Source organism: Bos javanicus, chromosome 8 (assembly GCF_032452875.1).
Source record: "Bos javanicus breed banteng chromosome 8, ARS-OSU_banteng_1.0, whole genome shotgun sequence".
NCBI lineage: Eukaryota > Metazoa > Chordata > Mammalia > Artiodactyla > Bovidae > Bos > Bos javanicus.
Genome location: NC_083875.1, coordinates 11,432,795 through 11,451,621, shown reverse-complemented (window position 1 = coordinate 11,451,621; position 18,827 = coordinate 11,432,795). Strand labels below are relative to the sequence as shown.

Genomic DNA, 18,827 nt, shown 5'->3' with positions numbered 1-18,827 from the left:
ACGTGGTGCTAGTGGTAAAGAACCTGCCTGCCAATGCAGGAGGCATAACCCAACGTGGGTTCGATCCCTAGGTCGGGAAGATCCCTGGAGGAGGACACGGTAACCCACTCCAGTATTCTTGCCTGGAAAATCCCATGGACATAGGAGCCTGGCAGGCTACAGTCCATGGGGTCGCAAAGAGTTGGATACAACTGAAAACAACTTAGCATGCAGACTGGGGAGGTCAAGGAAACAAGAAGCTGAGACCCCAGGTGTGTGGATTTAGAAGAAGACACACTGCCTCCTGTTCTTTGATTTCTGAAACGTGAAACCCAAAGTCACCCAAGAAAGAAAACCAGTTGTCTGATGACATGGGCTCTCCATGGGATTCTCCAGACAAGAATACTGAAGTGGGTTGCCATTTCCTTCTCCAGGGGATCTTCCCAACCTAGGGATCAAACCCAGGTCTCCTGCATTGCAGGCAGATTCTCTACCATCTGAGCGAGCCACTAGGAAAGCCATGCAAATTATACCTTACTAAAGCTGTTGAAAACAAAAGCCCTAGGTTGGATCATTTCTAATTGTGTGGCCTGGAGTAAGCCAGGTACTTCCTCCTGGAGCCTCAGCTGCTTCTCTGCAGAAATCCTATTGGCTCTCCAGTGAACCCTGCCTTCAAACAAGCTCACAGCTGGTGATGGGGACCCACTTTAAAACCAAATGATGTTTTATTATTATAAACCGGACTTGGAAAGTATTATAAGTAGAAGTCTTCATCATGACTACTTTCTGCTCTGATAAATACAGAATCTCAGAGGAGGGAGACTTCAGTGAACTAGAGAGGCCAGTGGGGTCCTGGAGGAGGTGGGTCTGAGTGAGATGGGAAGGAGCAGTGGGGTCTGGATGAGGAGGAAGAAGAAGGGGGCTTTGCAGTGGGAGGAATGGCTGGATGAAAGCCAAGGGAGTGGGCAAGGAGGGGTGTGTCTCCAGGGCAGGGACAAGACATGTCCCACTGGACTGGATGCTTCACACAGGGCAGAGGGTGTAAGCTGGCTGTCTGCGGACCATACAGGAACCACAGATATGTAGTATTTGGCCCACGGAGTTAAACAATTAAAAAATTTCTAGAACATTCCATGTTTCTGGTTTCTCTGGAAAAAATGGGAAGACCTTGTCTATGTCGAGGCCAAAACGGGCCAGACCTGTCATAACCCTTACTATTGCCCTGACACCGAAGTCACTTTATGCATTGACATTGCTCGACTGGCCCCTGCAGAGTGAACCCTGGTACAGGGGACCAGGTGGAGGAGAAGGTAGGAAAGACAGGCTGGGGACAAGGATGCAATGGAAAGCACATCGTCTCTGCAATCAGAAAAGCTGGGGTTCGAATCCTGGCCCATCACCTCCCAGACTGCCACTGTGAGCAGTTTCCTGAATCTCATGATTGTTTTTAAAAGACATTCTATGAGTTACACTTGGCCTGGTACCCAACAGAGCTGGTGTTCAAAGTGGTATTATCATTGTCCACTGTCAGCCTAAGGACTTTTGGTGAACCTGGCAGACTCCGGGGCAGTCATGGCAGGTTCTGAGCAGCGGGTCGTGCAGGGAAAGTACATTTCACTAACTGTGCCTCTGACAATGATGTGCAGGGTGGACACCAGTGGGAAGGAATTGGGGAGAGGTGAGTAGGGGTGCAGTCAGTCAGGTTTGCAAGAGAGGGAGGTTGGCTGTAAAGATGCTGATGTTTGTGGACCTGGAGCAATAGGCCAAATGGAGGCCTGCACATTTTTGCCATTATATGTAAGAGTGAAAACTGAAGCTAACACACTGTTAAAGAAAATAAAATATGTTCTTCTACCTGGATGAACTATGGCTTTATAACAGCCTGGAAGAGCAGGTTCAAATTTGGAATTCTCCCACTTTTTGTAGCTCCACCTGTGTATGGTCAGGCCACCCAAGATGGCTGTTCTCTTGCTCTCTGTCCATCCCCCACCTGACCAATGCCTGCTTCACCCACACCTACTCACATCATTGACCTTCCTACATACTTGCCTTGGGCCCTAGCTAGTGACAGTTTATCAAAGGGGAGGTGAGGGGCATGCCCCTATGCTGGTTTCCCTGGTAACCAATGAGCCCACCCCACATCAAATCCCCCTATAACTGGCAATCTCCCCTTCCCCCAGGAGCAAAGACCACGGCCAGGACCTGCCAGATGTCTGCCACACACAGTGGGGAGTCGCTGCAGAACCTTGCTTCAGACTTGTCAGCTCCCCTTTCCGGTGAACCATCCATGTTCCTGTTGCTGACTCCAGGCTCTCTCTTTGGTCTTGAAGCTGGCCAAGTGCAGGCCTTGTAGATGTCGGGGATGCAACCCAACACAATGGAAGCACCAGGACACTGGGGGAGCACCCCTACCCCCAGTTTGAGCCCTGCTTTCCTCCCCAACCCCAAACTCTTGGAGGCTCTGGCTGGTACATCCAAGGCTCTGACCACCCAGGGCCCCGGGAGCCACCCTTGGCCATTCTCATGGCTCGGGGTGTGAACAGAGTGTGTGCTGTCTTGGGGGAGGAGCGGGGTGGCAGGGAGGACCTTTATCCTGTGCAGGCCTGGAAATGTACATAATCCGTTTGGATGGGACACTCCAGGGTCTTTGAGGGCGAGACTTAATAAAGGAGGTGTGGGCTTGGGGAGGGAGTGGGACTCCCAGGCCTAGGGGAGTCGTGTGCATCATGTGGGAAGAAGTGCTGAGCGGTAAGGGCCCTCGCAGTCCCCGAGGGCCCGGTGGGTGGCGGAAAGGGGAATACCTTTGGCCAGGGTAATGTTGCGCAGCGCGATGGAGTGCTCCCAATCCTTGAGGCGTAGGTCCTCGGTGACACCGTTGAGCACGGCCAGCTCCTGCTTGAGCTGCAGCTCCAAGCCCCGGTGCGCCAAGCGCAAGCGGCGCGCGTCCTCGCTGGCGTTGCTCACCAGCACGCGCAGGTCTCGCAGCCGCGTGCCCTGCAGGGCCACGTCGTAGGATAGGCTGAGGTTGAGGCCGCGCAGCGCGCCGCCCACGTCCGCCAGCTCGTCGCTCAGGGCGCCCACCCGGCGCGCCAGCCCGTCCAGCAGGCCGGCGTGGCGCCGCAGCAGCAGCTGGCTGCGGTTGCTGTCCACCTGCAGCTGGTAGAGCTCCAGCTGCGCCGCGTCGCTCTGCTGGGCCGCGCGGTCCCGCAGCAAGACCACCGCCTGCTCGCTCTGCGCCGCCTGGGCCTGCAGCCCCCACAGCGCCCCCTCCAGGCGCTGCACCGCGCCCGCCAGGGCCAGCAGCGAGTCCGACTGGTTCTGCAGCGCGTCGTGCGCCTTCCACACCTGCTCGCTCAGCTCCCCTTGCAGCGGGGCCTGCAGCAGCCGCAGCTGCAAGTCCCGGAAGCTCTCGTTCAGCCGGTTCACGTTCCGAGTCAGCGCCTTCAGGTCGTCCGGGGAGCTCCGGGGCCTGGACACTGCGGAGATGGAGGAGAAGGAGGAGGTGGAGAGATGAGACGGCTGCGGAGATCCTCCGCCAACCCCCGCCCCGGCAGGAGACGCTCAACGAGAGGAAGGAAAAGCAGAAGTGGCTAAGGCTCAGCGCCTTAACACATCCCCTAAACGGTGTTCAGCCAGTGTGGTCCCCAAACACGTCTGCCCGTGAGAATCACCTGGCCAGGGATCCCACCTGTAGAAATTGTGATCGGATGGGTCTGGGAGGTGACCCGGGCTTTGGAATTTAAAAAAGAGCCCAGGGTAGTTATAAGATGCGGTTGAGTTTGGGAACCCCTGGACTCATCTATGGGCTTCCCAGGTGGCGAAAGGTAAAGAACCCGCCTGCCAATTCAGGAGACATAAAAGATGCAGGTTCCATCCCTGAGTTGGGAAGATCCCCAGGAGAAGGGCCTGGCGACCCACTACAGTATTCTAGCCTGGAGAATTCCATGGACAGAGGAACCTGGCGGGCTACAGTCCATGGGATCACAAAGAGTCCAACAGGACTAAATCGACTTAGCCTGTATGCACGCACGCACGCATGCACGCACAGACTTATCTATGGATGAGGTTGATCCGTAGGAACCGGTCTCTCTCTCTCTCTTTTTTTTTTTTTTTTTGTATTTTGGAAAGGATCAGGCATCAGCAGTTCCACGAGGCTTACCCTCCAATATTGTGTGTCATCCTCTCCACTTTAGAAGGGAGGTACCCTTATCCCCTGGAGAAGGAAATGGCAATTCGTTCCAGTATTCTTGCCTGGGAAATCTCATGGACAGAGGAGACTGGCAGGCTACACAGTCCATGGGGTTGCAAAGAGTCGGACACGACTGAGCAACTAAAGAGCAGCAAAGGACCCTTATTTACCCCTCTTTACGGCTAAAGCTGTTACTTTTGCCTCAGACAGCACAGCAAGTAAGACATGGAGACAGGATTCCAACCCAGAGGGCTTGCTTGCTCTGGAACCCAGATGCTGCCCTCCAAGTCTGCTCTGGAACTACCTAAAGGGACCATGCCAGCAGCAGACTCAGCCAGGCTCCGGGCAGCGCTGGTAATTCCCACTCCCCAATTCGGGATCCCATTCCCTTTAGGCTAGGGGAGATGCTTTTTACATCCATACCTTCCCTTCTCTGGGGCTTCCCAGATGGCGCTAGTGGTAAAGAACCCGTATGCCAGTGCAGGAGACATAAGAGACTCAGGTTTGATCCCTGGGTGGAGAATATCCCCTGGAGGAGGGCATGGCAACCCACTCAGTATTCTTGCCTGGGCCCATGAACAGAGGAGCCGGGCAGGCTACAGTCCATGAGGTTGCAAAGAGTCAGACACAACTGAGTGAATTAGCACATGTGCATTTCCCTCCTCAGACAAACAACCACCTCAATGGTCTTCCACCCTTTTCTCTTGAAAAAGAGGTTTCCTTTTCTTGATTATAAGCAGCTAGTTCACAATATGAAGGGGAGGGGCGTGCCTCTGAGTCATTATCATCTAGCATCGGGTGTCTCCTGCATGCTCATGGAGCACTTAGGGACACAGCAAACCCTGGTACATCCTGGGATGTCTAGGAATGCTGGTCTGTTTGCTGTGCACTGTCCACACCTTTGTCTCCCTCTCTGATCTACACACCAGAAAGATGGAAACTAGTAGTGGGGGTGGGGCAGAGTAGGAGGTGGAGGCGAAGGAGGCACAGAGGGAATTCTGCCTTGGAAATCTTGGGATGGAGAGAGCTGGGGAATCTGGTACACAGCTTGTTCAAGTGATGAGAGGATCCATATACACTAGCTCTTTCCTGAACCTCAAGCTGGGACTGAGGAAGGTGGTTTTGTGGGTGCTGGAGCTGATGCTTCTGCCAGTGCACAGCATTTATGGTGGCTGCCCTGGAGGATGTAAGTCATCTCAGATTACATTCAGAGGCTCACAGCATTAGAGGAGCATTTGAGCCCCACTTCAAATTCTCCCTTGAGACTTCCCTGGCAATCCAGTGCTACCACTGCAGGGGGCAGGGTTCGACCCCTGGTCTGGGAACTAAGATCCTGCATCCCACATGGCACACCCAGAAACAAAAAAATGACAATAGTCAACAAAATTAAAGTGTTCACTCAGCACTTTAATCTCCAAGAAAAGCATATGCCCAACCTCTGCTCATACCCATTCTCTCCACTTTCAGTTAGTTCTAAGTGCTGGAATGTTCTGTATTCTGTTCAGACTTGAAATTTGCCGCCCTGTACTCTCTAACCACTGATTTTGCCCTCTGAGGTCACAGAAAGCAAGTGAATTTTACTTTTCCCACAAGACAGCTCTTCAGAATCTCAAAGACAGTGATCACATCCTGGCTATGTAACAATGCTTCTGGTTAAAGTCAGCAGTTCCTTCATCAGCTGTCTCCTGACTAGCTTCTGAGCGTCCATACCTCCTGGCTAACCTCTTCTGCACATAACAGGGTGTCAGCATCCCCTTACAGGGTGGGGTTTGATCTAAATTTGTTTTTTCCACGGTGTATAAAGACTGGGCGAAGTTTGGAAGAGGGGTCTTCAACTTCATTCTGGGCAGAAGACTCTCTACTATGGCCCAAACTGAGTTTTTCAGACTTGCATCATTGATTTTGAGTCTAGGCAGTCTTTGGTAAAAAGTTTCCCCATTTTACAGATAAAGAGACTGAAGCCATGAGCATATTTATGATCTGCCTAACGGCATGCTTCCTGACTCCTGGTCCAGCGGTTCCCTTCATGCCCCACTACTCTGAAAAGTTAGTCAAAAAGTCGTCAAGGGATTTCCCTGGAAAGGTCCAGTGGTTAAGAATCCACTTTTCAATTCAAGTGACATGAGTTCGACCCCTGGTCAGGGAACTGAGATCCCACATGCTGAAGAGCAACTAAGCCTGAGCCACAACTAGAAAGCCCGTGCGCCACAATGAAATATTCCGCCTGCTGCAAATAATGCCTTACGCAGCCAAATAAAGAAATCTTTTTTAAAAAGAGTTGTCAATAGAAGTAAAGGTTCTGGGGAAATGAATCCATGATGCAATCACAACCCAAGCAACCACAGGAACTGTCTGCCTAAGAAGTCATCGCAGGCCAGGGCCTGATTGTGTTTGTCTGATATTCGACCAGACTGATTGACAAGTATTTGAGACAGGGCGGTTGGAAACCAGAAAGCCTGATATTCTAGTGTCAGTCTGTGCTCTGGATGCTCTGAGATTCAGAGAAACACCGCAGCTCATCAGAAAGAGTAAACACTAGGTTTGTCGATTCTGGTTTTAACGTTGGGATTGCGAATGACTAAGAGGAACAGTGCAAGTACTTGATTTTAATGCTCATTAGCTCAGGCCTGTCAGAGGCAACCCCGTGAAGGAGGCAGTTTCCCTTAAAGCCACTCTCCGCCAGCTCCCACCAGCACCTCCCTCCCTCCCTCTGCAGGTGGTCCCTGTGCCCTGGGAGGCCACCCGCCTTGCCCATCAGCCCCCAGCTTTCAGATCTGAGACCCTGTCTCTCTCAGAAAACTGGACTGAAACTTGCCCATATGGTGAAGGTTGACAATCAGCTACCCCTTCCTAGAGAGTCCATCTGAGTCTTTGATCATTTTTCATTGCACAACCAATTTTAACATAAACTGAAAGGAAAGAAAGAAAAAATTCTTCCACCATCTCACAACCTCCAACAAAGAACACTGGTTTCCTTTCCATTTTCTTCTAGTTCCATCCAAATGCATACCCAGTCTTTATAATTCAATTCCTGTGCTTTTTAAATTTGTGAATGATTATTTCACACTTTCCCCATCTGTCCTTTATAATTATCCTTCTGATGGCTGCCTAAGAGCCCATCAGGGAGATGCTGGTAATTTACCCACTCTCAATCATGGAAAAAAAGTGCAGAAAGGTCCCTCCTTCTCTTGAATTTTTTCCTGCCAATAAATTCCTAGAAGCTGGATTAGTAGAGCCAAAGTTATAGACATTTTTATAACTCTTAAAAATTCCAACCAAATCACAAAAAGAAAAGAAAAAAATTCTAGCCAAATCACTTCCCATAAGTTATACCTATTTGTAATTACATTATAGGCTTTCCAGGTGGTGCTAGTGGTAAAGAACCCAGCTGCCAATACCGGAGACATAAGAGACTCAGGTTCGATCCCTGGGTTGGGAAGATCGCCTGGAGGAGGAAATGGCAACCCACTCCAGTGTTCTTGCCTGGAAAATCTTACGGACAGAGGAGCCTGGTAGGCTACAGTCCATGGGGTCACAAAGAGTCGGACATGACTGAAGCGACTTAGCACACACATGTACATTATAGATTTTTAAATGTGCCAGTTTCAATAAAACCTCAGTGCACTGAGTATTACAATTTTCATATGGTTAATGTCACAGATCGGAGAAGGCAATGGCACCCCACTCCAGTACTCTTGCCTGGAAAATCCCATGAAGTGACTTCTAAGTCGCTTCAGTCGTGTCCGACTCTGTGGGACCCCGTAGACGGCAGCCCACCAGGCTCCCCCGTCCTTGGGATTCTCCAGGCAAGAACACTGGAGTGGGTTGCCATTGCCGTCTCCAGTGCATGAAAGTGAAAAGTGAAAGTGAAGTCGCTCAGTTGTGTCCAACTCTTCCAGACCCCATGGACTGCAGCCCACCAGGCTCCTCCGCCCATAGGATTTCCCAGGCAAGAGTACTGGAGTCGGTTGCCATTGCCTTCTCCAGATACAAAATGGTAGCCTGTTATTTTATGTTAGTATATTTGCATTTTAGAAGTGACTTTCTCAAGGCAATGCATTACCTACCTATCTTTACAATTTGATTTCTGGGTTTTTTAATTTAATGAATTAGCTCAAATGAATGATATGGGTATTTTAGGTACTCAGTCTAATCAGAACGAAATTATTTGAAAGAGTAAATACTCTTTGGGCATCCAGTCGTGCTGTAGAAGCCCAGAGCAGCCTCCCTCTTTTGGGATCACTTACCCACCCCAGAAATGAATTCTCTCCTTCCAGCAGTCACAGTGTGTTCTCAGCTCACACTACCCCACCCCCTCTTACCCCCACTTAATCCCTTCCAGATGTTTGCTGTCCTCAACAGGGAACAATTCTTCCTTGAGTGTGACTCTCTTAATTCATGTTTATGCAAACAGTTCATTTATCTCTCTGCCTGCTGTATTTACTTTTAATTGCTCTAACTATTCTTCAGCTTTCATACTTTCACAAAGGGGAAGATAAATTGTAGAGTAACAATAATTACTGGCATTTCCCAAGTCCTCACTCTGTGCCAGACATGTTCTAAGTACTTCCCATATTAATGCATTTAATTCCATAATAAGCCTATAAGTGTTGTTATGATCTTCATATTCCAAATGAGGAAACTGAGGCACACAGAGGTCGAGTAACTCACAAGGTCACATAGTTGGTAGACAGAGGAGACTGACTTTAGATTCAGGTCATTAGGGTTCAGAGCTCCCATTGTGACACCATCAATCCTGAATATTCATTGGAAGGACTGATGCTGAAGCTGAAATTCCAATACTTTGGCCACCTGATTCAAAGAACTGATTCACTGGAAAAGACCCTGATGCTGGAAAAGACTGAGGGAAAGAGGAGAAGGGGACAACAGAGGATGAGATGGTTGGATGGCATCACCGACTCAATGGACGTGTAAACTCCGGGAGTTGGTGATGGACAGGGAGGCCTGGCGTGTTGCAGTCCGTGGGGTCGCAAAGAGTGAGACACGACTGAGCGACTGAACTGAACTGAAAGGGTGGAAAGCACAGAATAAACTTTTCATTTATTTTATTACTTATTTATTTATTTTTGGCCACATCACGTGGCATGCAGGATCTTATTTTTTCCCAGCTACGGATCTAAACTACACCCCCTGCAGTGCAAACATGGAGTCTTCACCACCAGGGAAGTCCCTAGAATACACTTTTTAACAGAGACGCACAAATAGGGAATAAGCTTTAAAGGTAGTGAGTTCCCCATCATAAACCCAGGTGGGAGTTAGGCTGCTTGGCAGGAATCATGGATTCTAATTCAGATTCTGATTCAGTACTAATTGCTGAATCCTAATGAATGTGTTCATGTACACTTTGTAATAATGTTTGATTGATGGATGAATATCTGTCAGGCCACACCCTGGGCTAGGTGAGTCACACAAACACATTTCCTGCAGTCTTCCCACCCAGACCCCAGCCCTGAGCTGGCTCCCTGTTTCATAATCATCTTTTATGTTCATTAAAAAATGATCATATGCTGGTGAAGTCAAGATGCTCCAGACTGACCAGAGAGGCTGTGTTCCCCAAACACATCAGACACACCCACTGTGCCAGCAGAGCAGGGGAGGTGCCTGTGAGCTGGAGGAAGAAAAGCAAAGTGTTCTGTTTGAGGTTTGGCGACCTAAGCCTTGAGCACTTGTGTTAATAATCCTTTATCTTTGTATAAAGTTTCACACTCATTATCTCCCTTAATTTAAAATATAATTCATCTTGGGAGGTAGGCAGTGCTGCAAGTATTCCTAATATCCTCAAAGGGTAAAAAAGAGGCTCAGAGAAGGCCAGAGATGCCAGAGCATAAATAAGGATGGATTGGGGTCATCTGTCCCATTATCCAGTCTTCTGTCCTCCATACCTGCGGCAGGGGTGGTCAGCCCCATACTGAACTCCAAAGTCTACTTGGGGGAGCAGGCTAGGAGATGACATTTCTTAAGCACCTACCACACGCTGAAGCTGAAGCTCTAATACTTTGGCCACCTGATGCAAAGAGCCGACTCCTTGGAAAAGACCCTGATGCTGGGAAAGACGGAGGGCAAGAGGAGAAGGGGGCAACAGAGGAAGAGATTGTTGGATGGCATCACCGACTCAACGGACATGAGTTTGAGCAAATTCCAGAAGATGGTGAAGGACAGTGCTGTAGACTGTGGGGTCACAAAGAGTTGGATACAACTTAGCGATGGAACAAAAATATGCCAAACACAGCTTTAGTCTCTTGTTAGGAGTGACTTCGTTTCATCTTCCCAGCACACTTGTGAAGTAGGAATTCTGCCTGTGTTCAGATGAAGGAGCTTGAGAAGGTAGGAAAGAGTGAAAGGAAGCTCAAGATGCTTGGTTTATGAAGGCCCTGCTGGCCCCACCCTTACACAAAACAAACAACAGAAAGTATCTCTCCCCCTTTTTTCCAGGCCACCTGAGCAGAAGTCCTGCATCAGCCTTAGAAGTGAGAGGGACTTGTTAGTGGTTTGGGTGTCAGGGGGTGCGGGGCATGGAGAACTGGCATCCTAGTCTGATGGAGAAGGCCGGTGGAGGAAGGGAGCAGATTCTAGAATGCAGTCAGGGGCCATAGAACTGTGTGGTCCTTCCAAGCCTACAGGCAGATGATATCACCATATCACAGATCAAAAATTGAAACTCAAGCGACGCAGTGACCATCTGTGAGTAGGAGCTGGACCTGCCTGGCTGTTCCACTGTCCCATGCAGCCATCCTGGCCTTGTCCTCATTTAGGCTCATGATGCTGATGGGAGGAAGGTGGGTGTCAGAATTCACAGAGCGTCACATTAAAGGGTGTCCCGGGTGTCTCAATGGTAAAAGAATCCGCCTGCCAATGCAGGAGACAAAGGAGATGAAGGTTCGATCCCTGGGTCGGGAAAATCCCCAGGAGAAGGAAATGGTAACCCACTCCAGTATTCTTGCCTAGAGAATCCCATGGACAGAGGAGCCTGGTGGGTCCCTGGGGTCGCAAAGAGTCAGACACAACTGAGCACGCATGCAGACACATTGAGGGAAGAGTTGGGAAAGGATGGGGCTGAAATGAAACTGCAAGTCAGGCACCTCAATTTAAGCACCAAGAAAGAGACAAGAAAGGAGGCTTTCTTTCAGGAGGTCCGTAACACCCGGCTGGATTTCCTGAGATCTAAATACATGTGACTTTAATAGAAAATTCATTTAAAACTGGACCATAATGCTCATTCCAAATTGCATAAAAGGTTATCGGTAGATCTTTAGCACTTAAAGTGATGCACATTTTCACTAGGGCTCCCCAGTTTCCAAGAGGTAGGAGAAAACCAGGGCCAGCCTTGTGGTGTGTGACAAGGCCCCACATGCAAAAGGGCCCCATGCTTGGGGCTTACTGCCCTGCTCTCACTCTCTGGAAATTTTGGATTATTTTATTTTTGAATGTGTGTTTTGCAAATGAAGGGCAGAGGCAGGGGAAATGAAGCAGACGGGGCAGGTGAGGTATTAGAGGACATGTATAAGGATCCAAAGAGGAAAGCAGCAGATTGGTAAGTTTGAAAGTGTTAGTGTTAGTTGCTCAGTCATGCCTGACTCTTTGTGACCCCATGGACTGCAGCCCACCAGGCTCCTCTGTCCATGGGATTCTCCAGGGAAGAATATGGGACTGGGTAGCCCAGAGGCCCCTTCTCCAGGGGACCTTCCCAACCCAAGGATCGAACTTAAGTCTCCTGCATTGCAGGCAGATTCTTTACCATCTGAGCCACCCTGGTACATTTGGGGTGAGCTTATTAACTTTTTTTTTTAAGTACTGGATTGGCCAAAAATCTGATTCAGATTTTTCAGTAAGCTGTTTTGGAAAAACCTGAAAAACTTTCTGGCCTACCCAATATCACATGTCCCCGCTCCGAGCTCACTCAGCAGGATGTCCTGGATCATCATCTACAGGCTGGAGACTGGCTTATTTGTCCGCAGCCCACCATCCCCTGCACTCACACAGAAGACAGCCAGGAGTTTGCAGCCACAGCGCAGAGTAGCAGGAGGCCCTTTGAGAAGGAAACCACCAGAAGCTCCGTCTTTGCCCAGGTGGCCTGAGCTTTCTGATGCTCTGTTCACCAGAAGACTCATCAACCAGTGGCTCCCAGGGCCACATGCTTTACCCACATGGGTGTGCTGTCCTGAATGCCTGTGTGCAGAGGCCTTTGTCAGTTCTGGGACTAGAGGGCTCCCTAAGTAAGTAAGCCCAGTGGCCAGTTTTAGGTCCTTCAGGCAGGATCCAAGAAACAAGCATGAAGGATGCAGATGGCATCTCTGAAACAGTGCAACCCAGATGCCCAGCCTTTATGCACAGACCTGTCTCTGGCCCATGGAGGAGCACAGACTCTGAACTGGGGGATGCACGGAGAAGAGGCTGACTGCCGGCCAGCAGACAGCCATGGATATCCACATTAGGATGGCCTGGCACAACCTCAGAGGAAGAAAAACTCCACCGATATGTTGGTTACTTTCCCCAGAGGTGTGCTGGGTACTCTGTGCTCCTGGCACAGGCATTCCCTTTGGTGGTCCAAGCCAACGGAGTCTCTCATAATTCAGTCTTGATGACCGTGGAAATGGGATCCAAGACAAATTATGATGAAAAAGGCTCTTCTTGAGGAGGCTGTTCCCAGGACCCTCACTTCAGAGGCCAGAGTATCTGAAATCATTACGAGCAATGTCAGGAAATGCAGCATTTTGATGGGGTGCACGCGTGTGTCCTCAGTCACTCAGTTGTGTCCGACTCTATGCGACCGCATGGACTGTACTCTGCCAGGCTCCTCTGTCCATGGAATTCTCCAGGCAAGAATACTGGAGTGGGTAGTCATTCCTTTCTTCAGGGGGATCTTCCCCACCCAGAGATCAAACCCACATCTCCTGCGTCTCTTGCACTGGCATGCGGGTTCTTTACCACTAGCGCCACACGGGAAGCCCCATCCTGAGAGAAGCAGATCTAAAAATCATTCTATACATGGGTATGCTTTTTGTTATTATTGTTTCCTTTCTTCCTTTTATGGGTCTTTTAAAAAGCTTTTTATTTTATATTGGAATATAGCCAATTAACAATGTTGTGACAGTTTTAGGTGTCCAGCAAAGGGACTCAGCCATACATATACACGTATCCATTCTCCCCCAAACTTCCCTCCCATCCAGGCTGCTACATAACATTGAGCAGGGCTCTCTGTGCTATACAGTAGGTCTTTGTTGGTTCTATTTTAAATATAGCAGTGTGTACCCGTCCATTCCAAACTCCCTAACACTCCCTTTATCTGTCCTTATATTTGCCTTCTTTTTAAAATGTATTTTTTAAAAAACAAATAAGTGGTATATTACTTTGCTGGGGCTACCATAACAAAATAGCACAGACTGCGTGGCTTAAACCACAGAAATTAAAAACTAGTTGTCTCATAGTTCTGGAGGCTGTAAGTCCAAGATCAAGGTGTCAGCAGGTCTGATTTCTGCTGGAGGCCTTTCTCCTTGGCTTGTAGCTTCATTCCTCCTGTGTCTTTCGTGGCCTTCCCTCTGTGCATGTCTGTGTCCTAATCTCCTTTCCTTATAAAGACACTAATCATATTGATTTAGGGCCCAACCTGGTGACCTCATCTGACTCTAATCACCTCTTTAAAAGGCCTGTCTCCAAATACAGTCATATCTGGGGTACTGGGGGTTAGGACTTCAACACTTGAATGTTGAGGGGATGCAATTTAACCCATATAAGTGAGGCCTTTACTAGAGATTAACTGGAAAGAAGCTAGGGTAGACAGTAAAAGTGGGTGTTGATTTCCAAGCCTCTTTATTGCAGTTATTTCTAGAAAGTGGCCCTCAAAGACTTATTAGTGGAACATAGCTATAAAGAAATAAAAACCTGGGCTTCCCAAGTGGTCCAGTGGATAAGAATCCACCTGCCCATGCAGAGGACATGGGTTCGAACCCTTGTCCAGGAAGACCCCATATACTGAGGAGTAACTAAGCCCATGGGCCACAACTTCCAAGTCTGAGCTCTAGAACCCAGAAGCTGCAACTGCTGAGCCCTTGTGCCTAGAGCCCGTGGTCTGCAACGATAGAAGCCACCGCAATAAGAAAGCCATGGATTGCAAGTAGAGAGTAGCCCCTGCTCGCTGCAACTAAAGAAAGCCCGCACTGCAACGAAGACCCAGCACAGCCAAAAATAAATTAATATTTTCAATCTTTTAATTTGGGTGTTGACATGTATTTTAACTTTTGAGATCCTTTGAGATTACCATTCAAATATCTAGCTTCTCAGATGAGATGTGTCCTGCATTGTATGTGCGTGTATATGCCTTGTTTTATCACACCTTGCTTTACTGCACTTTGCAGATACTGTGCTTGGTACAAACTCAAGGTTTGTGGTAACCCTTCATCAAGCAAGTGTCATTTTCCCAACATTTGCTCATTTTGTGTCTCTGCATCACTTTTTGGTGATTCTTGCCATATTTCAATTCTCCTCCCTCCTTCCCCTGCCCTGCCAGCAAAAAGATTATGACTCTCTGAAGGCTTAGATGATGGTTAGCATTTTTTTATTTTATTATTTTGCCCACACCATGCATATTGTGAGATCTAAGTTTCCTGACCAGGGATTGAACTCATTCCCCTTGCAGTGGAAGTGCACAGAATCCTAACCACAGGACCACCAAGGAAGTCCTAGCATTTTTTAGCAATGAAGTATTTTTAAATTAAGGTACGTACATTGTTTTTTTTAGACACAATGCCATTGCATACTTAATACACTACAGGATAGTGTAAACATAACTTTTATACACACGGGAAAACAAACAATTCCTGTGATGCACTTTATTGAAATATTCACTTTATTGTGGTGGTCTGGACCCAGACCCACATGATCTCTGAGGTATGCCTGTATATGTAATTATTTTCTGTATATTATGATATTCTGACATCTTAAGAAACTTTTCTGGCTGGGGAGAGACTGCTCCTCCTGAAGCTGGCCAATTCTCAGAGATGCAAAGGGCCCTGCTGGGAGCATCCCTTTTCTATCCAATCTGGAGCCACACTTCTTTTCTCTGCCCCCAAAAAACATTTCTCTGCCTCAATCTTCCCAAGGCTGGTCCCAAGGCAACTAGAGAACACGTCTATAGCCCACAGTCCACCAAAATTATTCAAACTAGCATGAACTGCCTTGTCTTTCTCACAGAAACCCCAATAAAGGCTGGGGCCTGACTGTTCCCCTCACTCCTGTTTTCTGCCTTCTGACCCCCCTTCCCCATAAGGTTCTGTGTGGCCTGCATGCCTCCTGTCTCTGGTATCTGTGAGTACAAGAAACTCGGCCTGAACCTGTCTCCTCTCAGGGCCACATCCACCTGGCCATTTCAGAAAAGAATACATGACATGTTTATATGCCCAGTTCTGCAGATGAAGCTTAGAGAGATTGAGTGGCTTGTTCAAAAAAACACTACTAGTGAATGGCAAATCCAGATTTAACCCATTCATCCATCCATCCACCCACCCACCCATCCATCAACCCACCCACCCATCCACCCATCCATCCACCCATCCATCCATCCAACCACCCATCCACCATCCATCCATCCACCTATCCATCCATCCGTCAGCCCACCCACCCATCCATCCATCCACCTATCCATCCATCCGTCAGCCCACCTACCCATCCATCCATCCATCCACCCACCCATCCATGTGAATTATCACTGATAATAATGCAAAAGACTATATGACTTTCTTCTGTATCCCATGCATGGATCATCCCCAGGCTCCAGTGGGGCCCTCCTGATGCTCCCCTCCATCTCTCCAGCCTGCCTCCCCAGCAACAGTCACATGAGGCTATCGTCTAAAATCAGTGAAGGCAGCGAGGATGTTTCTGTGTTTCTATCTTTCTGGACAATCTGTTCCATCAGTGCTTGTTTTCAAACAGCTCAGGATCAGTCCCCTAGGGTTTCCACATGGCTTTTGGTTGGAGTGATGTGAACTCTTCCCATTGGCAGGTTTCCTCAGATCCATCTTTCTTTGCTTCTTGAGCCTGTCAGAGTATTTTAAGGAGGTTGGAAGTTATTCTCACAAAGAAGCACGTGAGGAATCTGGGCCAGACTTGCCAGGAATCTCAGCACTTATTGGGTTTCCTTTTTCAGAGCATGACATTTGCAGCCAACGTGTCAGATATCTCGTATCTTTGTTCTTTAGAATTCGGACCCCTGGTACAGTTAGATCATGGATGCTTTGAGCTAAAAGTGACTTTAAGAATCACGTACTTCTCAATTTCAGAAGAGGAAACGAAGGCTGATAAAGGTGATATGAAAATATCCCAGGTCATCTAATAGTTGGTGGCAGAATCAGGGCTAGGGCTCACATATCACAAGACCCAGTTCCTATCTCATTCTATTGATACGGTACCACACCACTGTCCAGGAAACCAGAATAAGTTATCAACCCACCCATCCATCCATCCACCTGTCAACTATAAACTGGTGGTTGCCAAGGGCATTTGCCATCTGCCCCTGCAGAGATTGAACCCTTTGCTGCTGCAGCTGCCAACCTTCAACATGCCCTGAAGGGAATTCAGGGTGGAGAGTGAAGCACTCTGTGCTCTAGGGAAGCTGGTGGCACAGGTCTTCAGATAGATATTTTTAGGAATTGGTTTCATGATCCCAATCCTTGCATCACCTCATATCTAGAAAAGCACTAAATCCCTCATGGTGATATCAGCTCCTCGTGACTCGCAGAAAACCTTTTCGAAAGTAAGGACTTGATTATTTTAAACTCTCCCTTCATCAAAATCTTATATACTGACCTTCCCCCACTGCTTCTTTGGAGCAGTCCCTCAGAGCTATCTGAGGTGCTGTTCCCCAGGCTGCAGTCCTCATTTTGCCCCCAAATAAAACAACTCATAGCTCTCACATGTTGTGCATCTTTTTTTGGTCAAACACCCATTCACCCACCCACCCATCCATCCATGTGAATCACCACTGATAATAATGGAAAAGCATTTTACCCAAAGAGGCAGATTTTTTCCAATTAAAAACACTTACTCCACGAGTATGAATTATTTTGAAATATTAATTGGTCCCCAGAGTATCCTGCATGATGAGATTGGATATCTTTAGTATTGCAAAAATATTTAGTATTGTGAAAGAGTCATATGAAAATTGTGCCAGTGACAATCACCAATCAGGATGTGGGATTATGTGGGTTCAGAGTCTTTTCTACAAAAGCGAACAATTTTAATGATGACTTTTAACATATTATAATTTTAAAAAGAACACTGCATGCACCTCATGTATACAGTTCTTCAAAAACTGACATCTTAGTATGAAGTGCAGATTATATAAAGGAATTAGATTGAGGATTTCATAGACTCTGAAAATTGGATGGATCCTCACACATAGATTAGAAAGGAAGGAATATCAAACTTAAGAGTGCAAAGGCCTGGGTTTGAATCCTGTCCACAATTTCACTTGCTGTTCTTAGACAAGAGAAGTCATTGGAAGGAATATCAAACTTAAGAGTGCAAAGGCCTGGGTTTGAATCCTGTCCACGATTTCACTTTCTGTTCTTAGACAAGAGAAGTCATTGTTCTGAGTGTTTCCTCTAAAAATAGAATTAACAACATCTATCTCAGAAGGTGGTTGTGAGATTGAAGATAAGGGTAAACTCTAATTGAGCACTTACGACTGGCCAGGCACTCTGGTATGTGTTTTATGTAGATGTTTTCCTCATTTGAGGAAATCAAACATGTGGAAAGAAAACCCCAGATCTATGGAGAAGTCCTATTCAAATTCACACTATTGGTATTCAGGTAACCCTTTACTCTAGGTGCCTTCTCTTCCTGATTATCAAATTAGTTGACATTAACAGTCATAATGGTACTTTGAAGAGTTGTATAGAGCTTGACATTTACAAAACATTGTTATGTGCCTTACCTGATCTTATACTTTTTACCAGCATGGAAGCCTCATTTACATTAAATAAAGAACTGAGGGAAGTGAAAAGAAATGTTTTCTCCACCATCAACCAGTAACATCCAGTCCCACACACCTTTTATCCCTCATCTTCCTCCTGTTGGTGACTCACTGGCACTCTGAACCCACAGTTCTTCACCCACTGGGGCCCTGTGGGATGAAAAGGGTGATGACCCTTCCCTACTGCTTCCCTTGGGACCTGGTAATCACTGGATGCTTTCCAGAGAAATCGGACACTGACTCCCCTGTCTCCTACCACCAGCACCACCAAGCTTGTCAGCTTCCCATCAAGAGGGGACCTGCCACTGTCAATAGGCAGATCGATCCTGGTAACTCGACCTCCTCCGGCTATGCCTGATTCCCGGCTGCACCGGGAGTCAGAACTATTTTCAAATGCCTGGGGCCTCTAGGGAGTTCTCCTACTTTGTACTCATCAGCGACAAACCCCAGGCAGCTGCATCACCCTCCATCCCTTGCTTTAACCCCTTGGACCTCAGAGAAGAAGAACTGTGCTGACTTGGCCCATCCTTGTGCTGTTGGAATATACCTGGCATCGATCTGCTTGTGTGGGTTGGTAGGCTGGAAGAAGTCCCCTTAGCTGCTATTCAAAACTGTCTTCATGTTCTTTGACACCCAAGCCTGCTTTATCCCTCATCCTTAGAAGGAACTCTG

General features: G+C 47.8%; 1 protein-coding gene across 1 annotated transcript in view; it reads right to left on the bottom strand.

Annotated features, from left to right (window-relative positions):
• The window catches only part of SCARA5 (scavenger receptor class A member 5), a 133,427-nt gene that overhangs the window by 53,037 nt on the left and 61,563 nt on the right, over nt 1-18,827 (bottom strand). The window contains exon 4 of the mRNA XM_061425063.1: nt 2,781-3,455. Coding sequence (XP_061281047.1) covers nt 2,781-3,455 — 675 coding nt within the window. The remainder of the gene's footprint in view (nt 1-2,780; nt 3,456-18,827) is intronic.